This window comes from Macaca thibetana, chromosome 7 (assembly GCF_024542745.1).
Source record: "Macaca thibetana thibetana isolate TM-01 chromosome 7, ASM2454274v1, whole genome shotgun sequence".
Classification (NCBI taxonomy): Eukaryota; Metazoa; Chordata; class Mammalia; order Primates; family Cercopithecidae; genus Macaca; species Macaca thibetana.
The window spans coordinates 118248581-118265303 of NC_065584.1; the positions used below are offsets into that span (position 1 = coordinate 118248581).

Genomic DNA, 16723 nt, shown 5'->3' on the forward strand with positions numbered 1-16723 from the left:
ATTTCACTAGAAAAAAAGACTTACACAAGATGATAGGAATAGGATGAGTTTACAAGTTCGTGTTGAGAAGTCAGATGGTTTGTTTCAAGGGAGTCCAAATTATGTTGAGAAAATCTATACAAACATATTAACAAAAAGAGATTTTTTTTTCCTCTTTGCTGATTCCTCATCCTGGTTCTGCCACTTACTGGTTTGTAACCTAGAGCAATCTATTTAACGCGCCTGTGTTCCAGTTTTTTCATCAGTAAAAGGGGTAGCACCTGTGCCATAGGGTGGTACATTTGAATACAGGTATACCTCATTTTATTGCAGTTGATTTGATTGTGCTTCACAGATGCTGTGTGTTTTACAAATCGAAGGTTTGTGGTAACCCTGCATCAAGCAAGTCTATCTGCTGTTTTACCAACAGCATGTACTGACTTGGTGTCTCTGTCACATTTTGATGATTCTCACAATATTTCAGACTTTTCACTATTATACTTGTAAGGTGATCAGTGATCTTCGGTGTTACTATCGTAATTGTTTTGGGGTGCCATGAAATATGCCCATGTAAGACAGCAAACTTAATCAATGTTGCGTGTGTTCTGACCACTCCACCAACTGTTCCCCCTCCTCCTCAGGCCTGCCTGTTCCCTGAGACATAACAGTGTTGAGGTTCGGTCAGTTAATAACCCTACAATGGCCTCTGAGTGTTCGAGTGAAAGGATGAGTCACATGTCTCCCACTTTAAATCAAAAGCTAGAAATGATTAAGCTTAGGAAGGAAGGCATGTTGAAAGCTAAGACATGCCAAAAGCTAGGCCCCTTGCACTAAACAGCCAAGCTATGCAAAGAAAAAGGACATTAAAAGGGCTGCCTCAGTGAACATATGAATGATAAGATAGCAAAATACCCTTATTACTGAAATGGGGACAGTGCGAGTGGTCTGGATAGAAGGTCAAACCAGCGACAACATTCTCCTAGGCCAAAATCTAATCTAGAGCAGGGCTTTAACTCTCTTCAATTCTGTGAAGGCTGAGAGAGGTGAGGAAGCTGCCTAAGAACAGTTTAAAGCTAGCAGAGTTTGGTTCATGAGGTTTAGGGAAAGAAGTCATCTCCATTACAAAAGTGTAAGGTAAAGCAGCAAGTGCAGATGTAGAAGCTGCAGCAAGTTATCCAGAAGATCTAGCTAGGATAATTGATGAAGGTGGTCACACTAAACAACAGATTTCCCGCATACATGAAACAGCCTTCTCCTGGAAGAGGGATACCATCTAGGACTTTCATAGTTAGAGAGGACAAGCCAAATAGCTTGCTTCAGAGCTTCAAAGGACAGGCTGACTTTCTTATCGGGGCAGTCCAGCTGGTAGCTTTAAGTTGAAGCCACTGCTTATTTACCATTCCAGAAATTCTAGGGCCCTTAAGAATTATGGTAAATCTACTCTGCCCATGCTCTATGTATAGAAGAACAAAGCTTGGATTGTCATCGTTTACAGCATGGTTTACTATTTTAAGCCCACTCTTGACACCCACTGCTCAGAAAAAAAAAGATTCCTTTCAAAATATTACTGTTCGTTGACCATGCACCTGGTTCCAAGAGCTCTGATGGCGATATACAAAGAAATGAATCCTGTTTTCATGCCTGCTAATACAACATTTATTCTGCAGCCCATGGATCAAGGAGTAATTTTGACTTGCAAGTCTTATTTTTTAAGAAATACATTTTGTAAGGCTACAGCTGCTATAGATAGTGATTCCTCTGATGGATCTGGGCAAGGTAAGTTGAAAACCTTCTGGAAAAGATTCAACATTGTAGATGTCATTAAGAAACACTGTGGGCCAGGCGCAGTGGCTCACGTCTGTAATCCCAGCACTTTGAGAGGCCGAGGCGGGCGGATCACAAGGTCAGGAGATCGAGACCATCCTGAATAACATGGTGAAACCCCGTCTCTACTAAAAATAAAAAAAAAAAAAATTAGCCGGGCGTGGTGGCAGGTGCCTGTAGTCCCAGCTACTCAGGAGGCTGAGGCAGGAGAATGGCGTGAACCCGGGAGGTGGAGCTTGCAGTGAGCCAGGATCGTACCACTGCACTCCAGCCTGGGCGACAGAGCAAGACTGCATCTCAAAAAAAAAAAAGAAAAAAGAAAAAAATTGTGATTCGTGGGAAAAGGTCAAAATATCAACATTAACAGGAGTTGAGGAAGTTGATTGCAACCCTTGTAGATGATTTGGAGGGGGTCAAGACTTCAGTGGAGGAAATAACTGCAGATGTGCTGGAAATAGCAAGAGAACTAGGATTAGTAGTGGAGCCTGAAGAACATAAAGCTGAATTGCTGCAATCTCATGATCAAACTTTGACAAATGAAGAGTTGCCTCTCATGGATGAGCAAAGAAAGTGGTTTCCTGAGATGGAATCTTGCTGGTGAAAACACTGTAAACATTGTTGAAATGCCAAAAGGGATTTAAAATATTACATAAACTTAGTTCATAAAGGAGTGGCAGAGTTTGAGAAGATTGACTCCAATTTTGAAAGAAGTTCTGTGGGTAAAATGCTATCAAACAGTACATGCTACGGAGAAATCTTTCATGAAAGGAAGTCAGTTGATGCAGTTAACATTGTCTTATTTTAAGAAATTGCCACAGCCACCTCAACCTTCAGCAGCCACCACCCTGTTCAGTCAGTGGCCAACAACATCAAGGCAAGGCTGTTCACCAGCAAAAAGATGGTGGAACTTACAACTTGCTGAGAGCTCAGATGATTGTTAGCACTTTTTAGCCATAAGTATTTTTTAATGATGGCATGTACATTGTGTTTTAAAGACATAATGCTGTTGCACACTTAACAGACTACAGCATATTGTAAACATAACTTTCATGTGCACTGAGAAATCAACATTTTGTACAACTCACTTTATTGTAATATTCACTTTACTGTAGTTTATCTGTAATCAAACTCAGATTAGCTCTGAATCTCTGATGTATGCCCGTATATGTAATGCACTTAGAACAATGTCTGGCACTTACAACGTTAGCTGTTACGTTGTTGCTGTTATTATGATTATTTGGATAATTACCATTATCTTCACATATTTCACATTGAATAAATTATCCTATTTCATAGTCTCCCAGTTCCAGCTGAAGGCAGTCCTCACACCTATCTGTTCTTTCCTCTGGAGGGATATTTGTGCTTGAAAGATTCTAGAGGTCGAGTATCTCTGCGCGTCTTCACAGGGTCTCTGGCTCCTGTCAGAGCAAAGAGGTCATAGAGATGCAGGATTCTCATGTACCCTTTCCAAACACCGAGTTTAGCTTCACTGACTGAAGTCTGAGAAATACTAAGCTCTACTCATTTGTTTTTAGGAATCAATCAGTGATTTCTACTGGTATTATTCGGGGAAGGACATCATTGATGAATCCGGACAGCACAATTTCTCCAAAGCTCTGGCAGTCACCAAGCAGATTTTCAATTCTCTTACAGAATACATCCAGGTACGTGCCACAGAGTGCATGGTTGAAAGCCAAGAGAACGTTGTTGATATGCATATATTCTATATTCCCTACAGAATACTTGATTGTACACAGTGCACTATCCATCCAGCCCTAATGCTGACAATATTTACTTTCTATAAATAGGAAGCAATAGTACCTGCATTCCACAAGAAGCTATAGTTTGGGGTCCCCCAACTAGACCTGTTTATAGTGTTCACACTTCATTTGCATTTATCTAGTTACATTTTGCTTTCCCTCCTAAACTAAAAATTTTTCATGGAAAGAAAATGTCTTACTCAACTTAAAATTCTTTATATCTAGAACAATGTCTGGCATATATCTGTTCAGTAAGCATGGAGAGTGGAGTGGAGAAATGATTCATAGAATAAAGGAATTAAGGGATAAATGATGTTTTCTTGATAGTATGAGATTAAAAACAGGATCCATGAGATCCTACTGACTTGTCAGAAACTAACTCTGGAAGAAGTAACTTCAGAAGCACACAAACTACATGCAGTGGCGGTCAAATCTGCAAGGGAATTTCATGTTAAATGTCTAGATCTTGCAGCAGTCTTTCTCTGTTGGTAGCATTTTCTATTCATTCTCTATGGTGGTCTAGCTATTTTGGAAAAGGAACAGAGGATATATTCAGGCATAATTTGCTATAAAATTAGTAGGCATATCATTACCCTCTGTGATAAAAGTTTTTTTTAAAGCAAAAGTAATACTTCATCTTCAGATTACCATAATGAGGAGACTCATGAATAGGGCTTTTATTCATTCATTCAACAAAACGCTCGGCTTGTACTCTGTGCTGTGGTTCATGAAAAGAAGCACAGTATATTGCCTCTACCCATAAAGAGCTTACAATGTAATTGAGAAAATACATATGCACAAGGAAAATTATTCAATATAAGATGATCATACGGCCGGGCGCGGTGGCTCACGCCTGTAATCCTAGCACTTTGGGAGGCTGAGGCGGGTGGATTGTCTGAGCTCAGGAGTTTGAGACCAACCTGGGCAACATGGTGCAACCGTGTCTCTACTAAAATACAAAAAATTAGCTAGGCATGGTGGCGTGCGCGTGTAGTCCCCGCTATTCGGGAGCCTGAGGCAGGAGAATCACTTGAACCCGGAAGGCAGGGTTGCAGTGAGCTGAGATCACACGGCTGCACTCCAGCCTGGGCGACAGCAAGACTCAGTCTCAATAAATAAATAAATAAATAAATAAATAAATAAATAAATCATACATGATTTAAAATAATCATACATACTGTGCTTAAGAACCACATATGTGGCCAGGCGCAGTGGCTCACGCAAGTAATCCCAGCTCTTTGGGAGGCCGAGGTGGGCAGATCCCCTGAAGTCAGGAGTTCAAGACCAGCCTGGCCAACATGGTGAAACCCCATCTCTACTAAAAAATACAAAAATTAGCTGGGTGTGGTGGTGGGTGCCTGTAATCCCAGCTACTTGGGAAGCTGAGGCAGGGAGAATTGCTTGAACCCAGGAGGTGGAGCTTGCAGTGAGCCAAGATTGTGCCACTGCACTCCAGCATGGGTGACAGAGCAAGACTCCTTCAAAAAAAAAAAAAAACCCCACGTGTGTATGAGTTCAGAGGAAAGCAAGCCCCTTAAGAGCCTAGGGGCCCAGCTGTGGTGGCTCACTGGGGCCTGTAATCCCAACACTTTGGGAGGTCAAGGTGGGTGGATCACCTGAGGTCAGGAGTTCGAGACCAGCCTGGCCAACATGGTGAAACCCCATCTCTACTAAAAATAAAAATTAGCTGGGCATGGTGGCGGGTGCCTGTAATCCCAGCTACTCAAGAGGCTAAGGCAGGAGAATCACTTGAACCTAGGAGGCAGAGGTTGCAGTGAGCTGAGATGGCACCGTTGCACTCCAGCCTGGACCACAAGAGTGAAACTCTGTCTCAGAAAAAATAAAAAATAAAAAAAAAAAAAGCTGAAGGGCTCCAAGTCTCCATAGTACCACGTAGGCTATGGATGGATGCAGATAAGGAAGTACATTCTGTGTCAGTGATTTGGAAAAGTTAGAGATAGGATTATGCATGGTTTTGTAAGAAATAAGGTCAGCAATTATATCCATCTTGCTGAAACAGAAGACATAGGTAAGGAAAGAAATGGAGAATGTTTTTTTACCTTTTCCCGTACACCTTCATTTCTTTCCCAAAGAACATTTTTATTCCAAGAGTCCAAGAGTTTTTAGTGACTTTTTTTTTTTACTGGTAATGTGACTGAGCCAAAACTTGTTCTATGAAAAATGTTAAATTCTCATCAAATAAAGATCCATGTGATGAGCCAGCTGGCACCATCAGATCATATTTGCTCATTAAAAGAAACACAAAACTAAGACTGTCAACTTGAAAGGGAGGATTTTGAGGGGAGATATATCCTTGTCACTCAAGCATTATAAGGACATGAAGAGATAAACATAAAAACAAGTTACTGAAGTTTCACAAAATGCAGTGTACCTAAGGAGATCATTGAATATATTTGATAAGCATCTGATTTGATCTCTGCAAAATCCATCCTCATCTTCAGAACTTCCCATGGAACACGAACCCAAAAGTAAAGGAGAAGCTCATTTTTGGTGACTTGGAACAAAGCAACCAGCTTTGTTCCAAAAAGAATCTAATGGTTTCTAGGGATCAGTCACTGAATGTACATAAACAGTGATTTTTAACAAACTTATGTGGTTTGGGAATGCAGGCAGTATTTCTCCTGCTCACCTTTTCAACCTTGGGAATCCTGCCAAGACTTTTCTAGAAATTAGGGTAATATATGTGTTCCTTTTAGAACTTTCTTACTAATTCGGAGATTGGTTAAAGGGTAGAAAAAATAGACTGTAAAGAAAATATAAGAAATGTTGGCTCAATAATGATCTTCAAAAATAGTGAGATTATTGACCACGCACTGTGGCTCATGCCTGTAATCCCAGCACTTTGGGAGGCTAAGGCAGGTGGATCACTTGAGACCAGGAGTTTGAGACCAACCTGGCCAATATGACAAAATCCTGTCTCTATTAAAAATACAAAACAAATCAGCCAGGCATGGTGGCACATGCCTGTAATCTCAGCTACTTGGGAGGCTGAGTCACAAGAATCATTTGAACCCAGTGGGCAGAGGTTGCAGTGAGTCGAGATCATGCCACTGCACTCCAGCCTGGGTGACAGAGAGAGACTCTGTCTTAAACACACACACACACACACAGAGTGAGATTATTAACATGGAAAATGCAAACTAAGTTATTCCTCTACATTTGACTTTCAGAAAAGTTTGTTAGAGATGCTATTATATCTGAAGTTTAGGTTAATAAGAAAATCCTAGAAGTGGTTGAATGCTTAGATTATTGCACAGATTTTTTTTTTTTTTTTTACTTAATTAGATAGCTGTGTGATTATCAGCATGTGTAACTTTGCCTGGAAACAATAGGCAGATGAGGGCCTGGTTTTCACACTGTGCTTCACAGCACCCTTGAGTTCCTCCAAAGGCCTCTGAGGCCAAGGTGAGGGTGGGGAGTGTGCCCTTCAGCCCTGTGTCAACCACAGCATTTCCCTGTTTTAAATACTGTTCTCCAGTGTAAGCTCTCATTTTAAGAACTCATTCTGAGGCTAAAAGAAAGTCTCTGAAAATCGCTGGACTGTGAAATCCCTGGTGGTTTTTCCTAGATATGGTATCCTATAATCAGGAAAAGAAAAAAGTAATATCTTGGGAAAATACCGAGCTGTGAAATACTTGACTTTTGGAAAGTCTGTCTGCTCATATAAGTAGGTATCAGATGCCCTTGCTAGGTGGGTTTCAGCGCAACTTGTGATGTGGAAGTGACATAAGAATGTCCTCTTCTCCACAGGGCCCTTGCATTGGTAATCAGCAGAGCCTGGCTCACAGCAGGCTGTGGGACGCCGTGGTTGGCTTCCTCCATGTCTTTGCTAATATGCAGATGAAACTGTCTCAGGTACTGTGGCCCATTCCCTGCACGTGTCATTGTTGTGAAATGCTAAGTCGGTCCTCACTCCTTGGTGTTCCCATTGTGATGTGGCTGTTTGATCAAAGGCTGGACAAGTCATGCATATTAGGTCTCAGTTTTTTCAACTGAAGGCCAAAATGGGAGACAGAAACGGATGCCTCCCGGGGGTCCCAGACAGGCTTTTGCATGAACGCAGCTTCCTTCTTTGTATCTCACCAACCTACCCTTTTTATGATGGCCTCAACATTTGCTTTCTATGGTGCTAATCCTTTCTGCTTCCTTGTCACTGTTTTGTCAACTTATGAACACTCCCTACCAGCCCCACGCGTCCATCTGTCCCATGTTGCATGTCTCTGTAATCCACATCCCTCTTCTCTCTCACCCCTGCTTCCTTCCTCCCTCCCTCCCTGTCTCTGCCTCTCCTTCTCACTCCCCATCTCTCTGGCAAGATGAATCAGAACCGCTCAGAGCATTTATTATGAACAAATAAATGTAGCATATGTAGCAGTTTATTGCCTCTCTCCATGGCAACACCTGAGGGAGGCCTTCAGGAGGTATTTGAGGCTGATTAGAGTAACATTTGCAGCTTTAACTTTTAAATCATGTGTATCTGAAATTTTCAAGGCTGTCACATCTGCCTCCTCTCTTCTGGAATGTGCTATTTAACCTTTCATTTTTCCCCTTTTGACTCTGGCCTTATGGGAGGAGAGAGTTCCTGGGAGGGCTGCCAGTTTGACAGTAAGATGTCCATTCCTATGTCAGCTGGGCGGTGTGGTGCAGTCTCAAGGCGAGAGCCCTGGCCCTGCCACCTCCTCACCAGTGACTTTTGGAAAGCCACTTTCCCTCTCTGGTTTTGGTTTCATCACCTCTAAAATATTCAAAGTTAGAATAAGTGATCTCTGAGGTTTCTTCCCAGCTCTGATATCCTACACTTCTGTGATATTTTGTAAGTAGCTGTGGTACACACCATAGGTGATGAAGATTCCTTTGAAAGTTGAAGGGCTAGGCAAAGAGTTACGGTTGGGTTTTTGGTTTTGGGGTTTTTATTTTTTTCCTTTTTTCTTTTCTTTCCTTTTTTCTTTTTTTTTTTTTTTTTTTTTTTTTTTTTTTTTTTTTTTTGAGGGGGGTCTGTAAAAGGTATGTGACTCAGAATACATTTTTAATTGAATCTCCAGATTGCCCACCTCAGATCTTCCAAGAATTGTTTTCTATTGTGACATAGGGTATAAAAGCATGGAGTTAGCTTAGCAACGCTCTTCCTGCATTGCTGAAATTAAAACCAAACAGACTAGTATCAAAACCATCCAGAGGAATAGCCTCCATTTTATTGCATTAAAGGGACAAGTGGCACCCAGATCACCACCACCTAGAATTAGGAGACTCTAAATTAATCCAGAAAGAAAGGAGAACCCACTTGGTGATTATAACCTTGACACCTTTACCAGATAGATGTCCAGTGTTCCCATAAAGCTCACTGGTAATTCTCCAGTGTAGAAAATGACAGCAGAAGCTACCAGAGATACCTGAAGGCTCTTTGGTGCGTTGGGTTGTTCAGTAGTTTTGGACAACACTTGGTGTATCTGCCACACTGTACTAATGAAAGGAAAAATGTAAAGGAGCTTTGTTGGATGAGTCCTGCTACAGTGAGTCTCCCGGTGCTGCAAACAGTGGACGATAAGGCATCCTCATTGAGAATGAGAAGGACGCTCTTTCCTGACACTGATGCAGCCTGCACCTAACCTTTCCAGAGCAGGCTCTTCTTGCTCACTGCCCTGTACTTTACCGAGGGATCAGATAGCTCAGGGGTATCTCCTGTTTCTGTTCTAGGATTCCAGTCAGATCGAGCTGCTGAAGGAACTCTTGGATCTCCTTCAGGACATGGTGGTGATGCTTCTGTCCCTCCTGGAAGGTTGGGCTGTTTGGTATAACTAGGCCTTCACACAACTGTAATTGGTCTGAGCACTAACCTTACTGATCATGCAGATTATCCTTCTGGCAGGTCACTGATGCCATATGACATTGGTCAGAAAGCCAAATTTTCAGAAACAAAAAAATAAAATGAGGGGCACCTGGTCTGATGGACGAAGCCTGAAATCAATTGATTTTCTATCAGTAGGAAAGCCAGAATGAACTGGGGAAAACCTCCAAGCTTTGCTCTTCCCTATCCTCTCCCTCTCCCCATTGCTTTTCAACACATCTGGCTGCCAGTGTGTATGCCAGCCATCTAGTTGGGCACCCTCCTAGGTCTAAGGGGATCAGAGGGACACCATGTATCCCTATGTGTCCCCGATAATCTGATAATGAAACCACTTCCCAGGCCCCAAGCCATGTTAAAGGCAGTGGTGTGGCCACCTCCTTCTTCCCTTTGTTTCTTTCCCCCTTGGCTCCTAGTGGTGTAGTCTTTATGGCTTGCTGCTCCCTCCTACATCATCACGGTCAGAGAAGAGCTGACTAATTGGGCACAAAAGTCTTCTAAAACTAGCTACCTGACAATTTACATGATGGCTTGGGTTTATTTATATATTTGTATGTCTTTTTGAACCTGCCTCACAGGGAATGTGGTAAATGGCACCATTGGCAAGCAGATGGTTGACACACTGGTAGAATCATCTACCAATGTAGAAATGATCTTGAAATTCTTTGACATGTTCTTGAAACTTAAAGACTTAACCAGCTCAGACACCTTCAAAGAATACGACCCAGATGGTAAAGGAATTATCTCCAAAAGAGAATTCCAGAAGGCCATGGAAGGGCAAAAACAGTACACGCAGTCAGAGATTGACTTTCTCCTTTCGTGTGCAGAAGCGGATGAGAATGACATGTTTAATTACATTGATTTTGTAGACCGGTTCCATGAGCCGGCCAAGGACATAGGGTTTAATGTGGCTGTGTTATTGACAAATCTTTCTGAACACATGCCAAACGATTCCCGGCTGAAGTGTCTGTTGGACCCAGCAGAAAGTGTGCTAAATTACTTCGAACCCTACCTAGGACGCATCGAGATCATGGGTGGGGCCAAGAAAATTGAGCGTGTTTATTTTGAAATCAGTGAGTCCAGTCGCACTCAGTGGGAGAAGCCCCAGGTGAAGGAATCTAAGCGACAGTTCATTTTTGATGTTGTCAACGAAGGTGGGGAGCAGGAAAAGATGGAGCTGTTTGTGAACTTCTGTGAGGACACCATCTTTGAAATGCAGTTAGCATCTCAGATCTCTGAATCCGATTCAGCGGACAGGCCAGAAGAGGAGGAAGAAGGTGAAGATTCTTCTTACGTGTTAGAAATTGCGGGTGAAGAGGAGGAAGACGGGTCTTTCGAGCCGGCCTCTGCATTTGCAATGGCCTGTGCCTCTGTGAAGAGGAACGTCGCCGACTTTCTGAAGAGAGCAACCCTGAAGAACCTCAGGAAGCAGTACAGGAACGTGAAAAAGATGACTGCGAAGGAGCTGGTGAAGGTGCTCTGCTCCTTTTTCTGGATGCTGTTCCTGGGGCTGTTCCAGATGCTCTTCACCATCCTGGGAGGAATCTTTCAGATCCTCTGGAGCACAGTGTTCGGAGGGGGCCTGGTAGAAGGGGCAAAGAACATCAGAGTGACCAAGATCCTGGGTGACATGCCTGACCCAACCCAATTTGGTATCCATGATGACACTATGGAGGCTGAGAGGGCAGAGGTGATGGAGCCAGGTATCACCACTGAACTAGTACACTTCATAAAGGGGGAGAAGGGAGATACAGATATCATGTCAGACCTCTTTGGACTCCACCCAAAGAAAGAGGGCAGCTTAAAGCATGGGCCTGAAGTGGGTTTGGGTGACCTCTCAGAAATTATTGGCAAGGATGAACCCCCTACGTTAGAGAGTACTGTACAGAAGAAGAGGAAAGCTCAGGTAAGTGTCATCTGTTTCTTTCGTCTTCCTTTATGCCTAGCATAAGACTTGTCACCATATCTTGTCATCAGTACTGACACCATTTCCCCAGGAGCCAACACTCTATTAGACAGTGGTTGTGGTGTGATTATGCTGATCTTATAATTCCACCTCTGACATGTCTGCAGAAATCAAGACTTAGATGGTTATCTCAATGTCTAATCATTGGTTGGTCTTCTAGTTTACATTGTAGAATTCCAACGTGATGGCCTGTAACACTTTGCCTCAGACTTTTATTAGAAGGCTAGTTCTCATGCTGTGCAGATGCACTCAGTGAACTGAAAGCATAGAAAATGAAGAATAACATAAAAGGAGACCTTCCTTTTGAGACCGTGCTTTCTCAGTGTCATAAAAGGTCAAATGATCTCTTATGATTTGGCCTCTCAATGAGTTTGATCATGCTTGGGACATTTTTATCCTTGCAATACACTCACTATTCAGTTAGTACGTCATGTCAGTCAACAAGATTAAGTGAACAAGATAGCAGGAATTCAGAGCCCCTTGACCATGGAAGGTTCCGGATATTGTAGTATCCCATTCACAGTGTCACTCTAGCATCAGAGAGAGTAGAGAAATGTGAAAAGATCCAAGCCCAAAAACATTCATTCACTCATTCATTCCATTCTTATTTACTGAAAAGTTAATGTGCATTTGTCACTGTTTTAGGCTCTGGGAATATAGTGGTCAATAAGAAACACACTGTCCCTACAGTTTAGTGGTGAATAAAGGCATTGGAAAAGTCAAGACAAGTATAAAGAATGCTAGGAAGGAGAAATGTCAGGTACTATAGTTCTCTGTAGGAGAGAATGCTGGTTTGAAGATTCAGGGAAGAAAACATCAGAATCAGCATTCCTACAATATTCTGTTTTGCTCCCTGATGTAGCCCCATAAACCTAGAACACAGTTTGATACATAACAGGGTCCCATTCCAGGACTGCTGTGTGCCAGCGTGTGTTCTAGGATAGGGGAATACATAGGTTTAAAGCAGAAACAACATTCTTGCTTTCATGAATCTTAACTTCTAGTGGGAGAAGACAACAAATAAGATAATTATTATTTGTGCTGCGTGTTAGAACACGTGAACATGCAATGAGTTACACAGCTAATATAGGCCCATCAGAAACAGGTAGAGGAGGTGTCGGAAAAGGTGTCATCTGAGTCAAGTCCTGACAGGCAGCAGGCACATGAAAAGCTGGGGCAGGCATACTCCAGGCAGAGGATATGGTTAAGTATCCTCTGGAAGTACGCCTGGAAGGATCGGGAATGTTCCAGGAGGTCTGCGTGTTTGGGTGTGGGACACGAGTCAAATGGTACAAAAAGGGGATGAAGAGAAACACCAGGATCATGCAAGACTTTCAGGCTGTGTTGAGGAGCTTGAATTTTACTCCAACTGCAGCGGTCCTCAGCCAGGGGATTGGGATACTGGCAAGAGGATTAAAGACAAGGCAAGAAGCAGCCTGTCAGATGGAGGCAGGCTGATCAAACTTGGTTTGATCTGTGTCCCATCTCTTTCTGACCCCATGGATCAGTAGAACCACTGTCATGAGGCTCTCACAATGTCCTAACACAAGTTTCCTCTTCGAATTGAGTAAGTAAGAGAAGGGAGGTTGAGTTTTCCAGTTTCAAATCTTTGTCTTGGCATCTCTTCAGAGTCACTTGATATATATAGCAGGACACTTATGTTCGGTGATCCTGAGAGAAGCAGAAACATGAAAAGGAAAAGCCATTGAAATTTGTGACCAAGAAGCAAATGGCCAAGAAAATGTCTCATCATCATGACCTCGCTTCTTTGAGGAAAGCTTGACTGATTGTTGTTTTTGTCTAGGCAGCAGAGATGAAAGCAGCAAATGAAGCAGAAGGAAAAGTAGAATCCGAGAAGGCAGAGTAAGTTCTTGGTAGCATCAACTACTCTAACTGCTATGGTAGATAGTTCTTAGGCCAGGCAGAGTGGTTTACACCTGTAATCCCAGCACTTTGAGAGACTGAGGCTGGAGGATCACTTGAACCCAGGACTTCGAGACCAGCTTAGGCATCATAATGAGACCCCATCTCTACAAAAAATACAAAAATTGCTGGGCATGGTGATGTGCACCTGTAGTCCCAGCTACTTGGGAGGCTGAGGTGGGAGGATTGCTTGAGCCCAAGAGGTCGAGGCTGCAGTGAACCAAGATCACATCACTGCACTCCAAGCTGGGCAACAGAGCAAGACCCTGTCTCAAAAACAAAAAAAAAAAAAAAAGGAAAAAAGAAAATAAGGAGAGTTATTGATAGCATCTGATATTCTGTTGCTATAGTGAATAGAAAACTTGATTTCTATCAATGCAAGCAATTATTCTGCAAGCCCTGGGTATATTTTCTTTTACCCTAGCTATATAATAAATACATTACATTCATCTTGCTAAGTTTATAATCCCACTGGCAGATCAGAGTTTCACTCTCTGGCCAGATGACTTTGCAACTTCATATATTGACGACAATGATATCTAATATTTATTAAATACCTATTATTTGTCAGAAGGGGAAAAAATTTGTTAAGTGTAATTTCAGGAGAAGAGTACAAACTTGTATATAGCTGATGTACACCAAGATCATGGTTCATCCAAGTGGTCGCCACTCATGAAATATAAATTTAATGTCCAGCCACTGTGGGTTGATAGAGACCTGAAGTTTCCACCCTCAAGGAATGATTCTACCTCCTGCCCCCTCAACCGAGATTTCTCTTTAATCTCGTCTCCCTTTTGGGGCCAGACCGCCCTCCGTTCTGCCTGCTGACTGGGTTTCCCATATCTGCAGCGTGGAAGATGGAGAGAAGGAAGACAAAGACAAAGAAGAGGAGCAAGCCGAGTACCTGTGGACAGAAGTCACAAAAAAGAAGAAGCGGCGGTGTGGTCAGAAGGCTGAGAAGCCGGAAGCTTTCACAGCCAATTTCTTTAAAGGGCTGGACATCTATCAGACCAAGTTACTGGTAAGTGCTCCAGCCTTGGCCCTGTCCATGGTACAGGCATTGGCCCAGGCAGATGGCAGAGAGGTGTCGCTGATTTGTTTCACTGTTTGGTCAGTGACACTTCCTTCCCTTTCTCATTCCTACACTTTCTTCTTCCCATGTCTCTACCTGTTCCTTTTCTGTTGGAGGAAAAGGGGGAGAGCCTGGAAAGAACCACAGTCCTCCAACAGCTCTGCTATCAGCACGGTGTCCTCTGTCACCTGTTTCCTTGCCAGGAGAGCAGGAACACCTCTTTCTACCTAGTCCTTTATGTCTATTATGTGGGGACTTAGCTGATCCTGGTCCAAAAGCTCAGAAGTGGTTTGATCATGTGGGAATCAGAAGGAATGTTGCTGTTATGTTAGCTTCCCACACTAGTCCTCCAAACCTTGACTGTTCTATAGGCAATCAAACCTTAGAACAGCTTGTAATATTCTTTCTCTGATCCATTGCCTCCTGAGGTATAGTGGCTGAAGGCCAGGACCACACCTTCCCTAGCACCATTGGTGAGGGCTCCCCACAGAGACATTGGGAACGTTACCCAGGCAGCTTCCGCTCCAGTCTGTGGATGCCGATTTTTCTGGGGAACAGGGCAGCGAGAATGGGAATGTTGCTTCCAACAAGGGAGGAGATGAGGCTCCTGGAACTGTAACTCGGAAAGGAATGAGGACACATTGCTGCCTGAGGCCACAGAATGGCTACATCCAGGCTGGGAGTTGCCAGAGTCTTCTACGAGCCTAGATTACTTATAATTTCCTAACAGACTGCTTGCTGTGAATACGCATACACACAGCACTTCAAGGCAAGGCTCGAGTCCTCTGCTGGTGGCGTGTTTAGGCCTTTGGCTCCCTGAGCAATAAGCCAGAGCAGGATTCTTTATAGCAATTCTAAAGCAATTTTTTTTTAAATCAACATTTTGGTTCCATGTTCATGACATGACACAGTCATGCCATGGCTGTGTTAAGAATGCCAAGGTTGGCCCGGTGCAGTGGCTCATGCCTGTAATCCCAGCACTTTGGGAGGCCAAGATGGGTGGTTCATGAGGTCAGGAGATCGAGACCATCCTGGCTAACATGGTGAAACCCCGTCTCTAGTAAAAATACAAAAAAATTAGCTGGGCGCAGTGGCGGGCGCCTGTAGTCCCAGCTACTCGGGAGGCTGAGGCAGGAGAATGGTGTGAACCCGGGAGGCAGAGCTTGCAGTGAGCCGAGATTGTGCCACTGCACTCCAGCCTGGGGGACAGAGGGAGACTCCATCTCAAAAAAAAAAAAAAAAAAAAAGAATGCCAGGGTTGCCTTAGAAGAGTGGTCATCCAAGAGAAGGACGAGTCATGTGTGAACTTCTAACCAGAATTGACCTTCTGTGTAAAAGCAGGAAGTTCTCTTTTCCTTCCAAAGCTCTTCTACCTCTGCCTGTCCTTTTCTTTGCAGCATTACCTGGCCAGGAATTTCTACAACCTGAGGTTCCTTGCTCTGTTTGTAGCCTTCGCTATCAACTTCATCCTGCTTTTTTATAAGGTGACACTTCATTCAGGGGTTATTTGCTAAATATGCTGTATACTAAGTATACTATGTGTAGAAAAAGAATCATGACAGAACTTGTGTTCTTAATTGTAGCAAACATTCTTATAGGTAGCAAATTTCTAAGACATTGGCTTCTAAAAGGAATACAGTTTCTAGCAGTGGAGAGACTACTGACAAGGGAGCCAGTTAGGGGACTATTTCAGTCGTTCATGCTTATTTTAGTTGTTACTTAAATTTAGTCTTCAAATACTTGCTGAGCATCTACCATGAGCTAGACCCTATATTAGGAACCACAAGGTATTTCAAAATGAATAATAAACACAATTCATTCTTTCTTCAAGGAATAAGGTAACCAAGAGGCATTATAGCTAGCCTATTTGTTAGAAGCGTTACAAAGGAAAAATTCACAGGATTTGGAAAAAGAGTTAAATGAAGGTTTTGAACATTGGCAAGTGGGTCTTGCATGCTGTAGGCATGTAATAATTGTTAGTGCAATGAATTAATGAAGGGTCCTGAATTCTCAACATAGTCTTTAACTGGCTTTTCTATCTCTTGCCTATCTCCCTTTCTACTTAAAACCACCAATCTAATTTGTATGAAACATTGTTTTATCCACCTCAACTTTCCACTCGACAAACTAATGACCTTCTGTTGCCCATAAAAGAAAAATGGAAGTCTATAGCCAAGAGAGGCAAAGCTTGGTTTTAAACACGGTGAGGTTGAGGTGACTTCAGACAGACAGCCAAGGAGACAAAGCCAGCAAGCAGTTGGAGCTACAGGACAAAGCCTCAAAGATGTAGATTTGAGAGTCATATGTGTAAGAATAGCAGCTGAAGCCATGAATGT

General features: G+C 42.9%; 1 protein-coding gene across 1 annotated transcript in view; it reads left to right on the forward strand.

Moving 5' to 3' along the window:
* Positions 1-16723, forward strand: part of RYR3 (ryanodine receptor 3) — a 566751-nt gene that overhangs the window by 528576 nt on the left and 21452 nt on the right. The window contains exons 84-90 of the mRNA XM_050797588.1: positions 3339-3467; positions 7335-7439; positions 9279-9360; positions 10005-11332; positions 13197-13255; positions 14165-14336; positions 15785-15871. Coding sequence (XP_050653545.1) covers positions 3339-3467; positions 7335-7439; positions 9279-9360; positions 10005-11332; positions 13197-13255; positions 14165-14336; positions 15785-15871 — 1962 coding nt within the window. The remainder of the gene's footprint in view (positions 1-3338; positions 3468-7334; positions 7440-9278; positions 9361-10004; positions 11333-13196; positions 13256-14164; positions 14337-15784; positions 15872-16723) is intronic.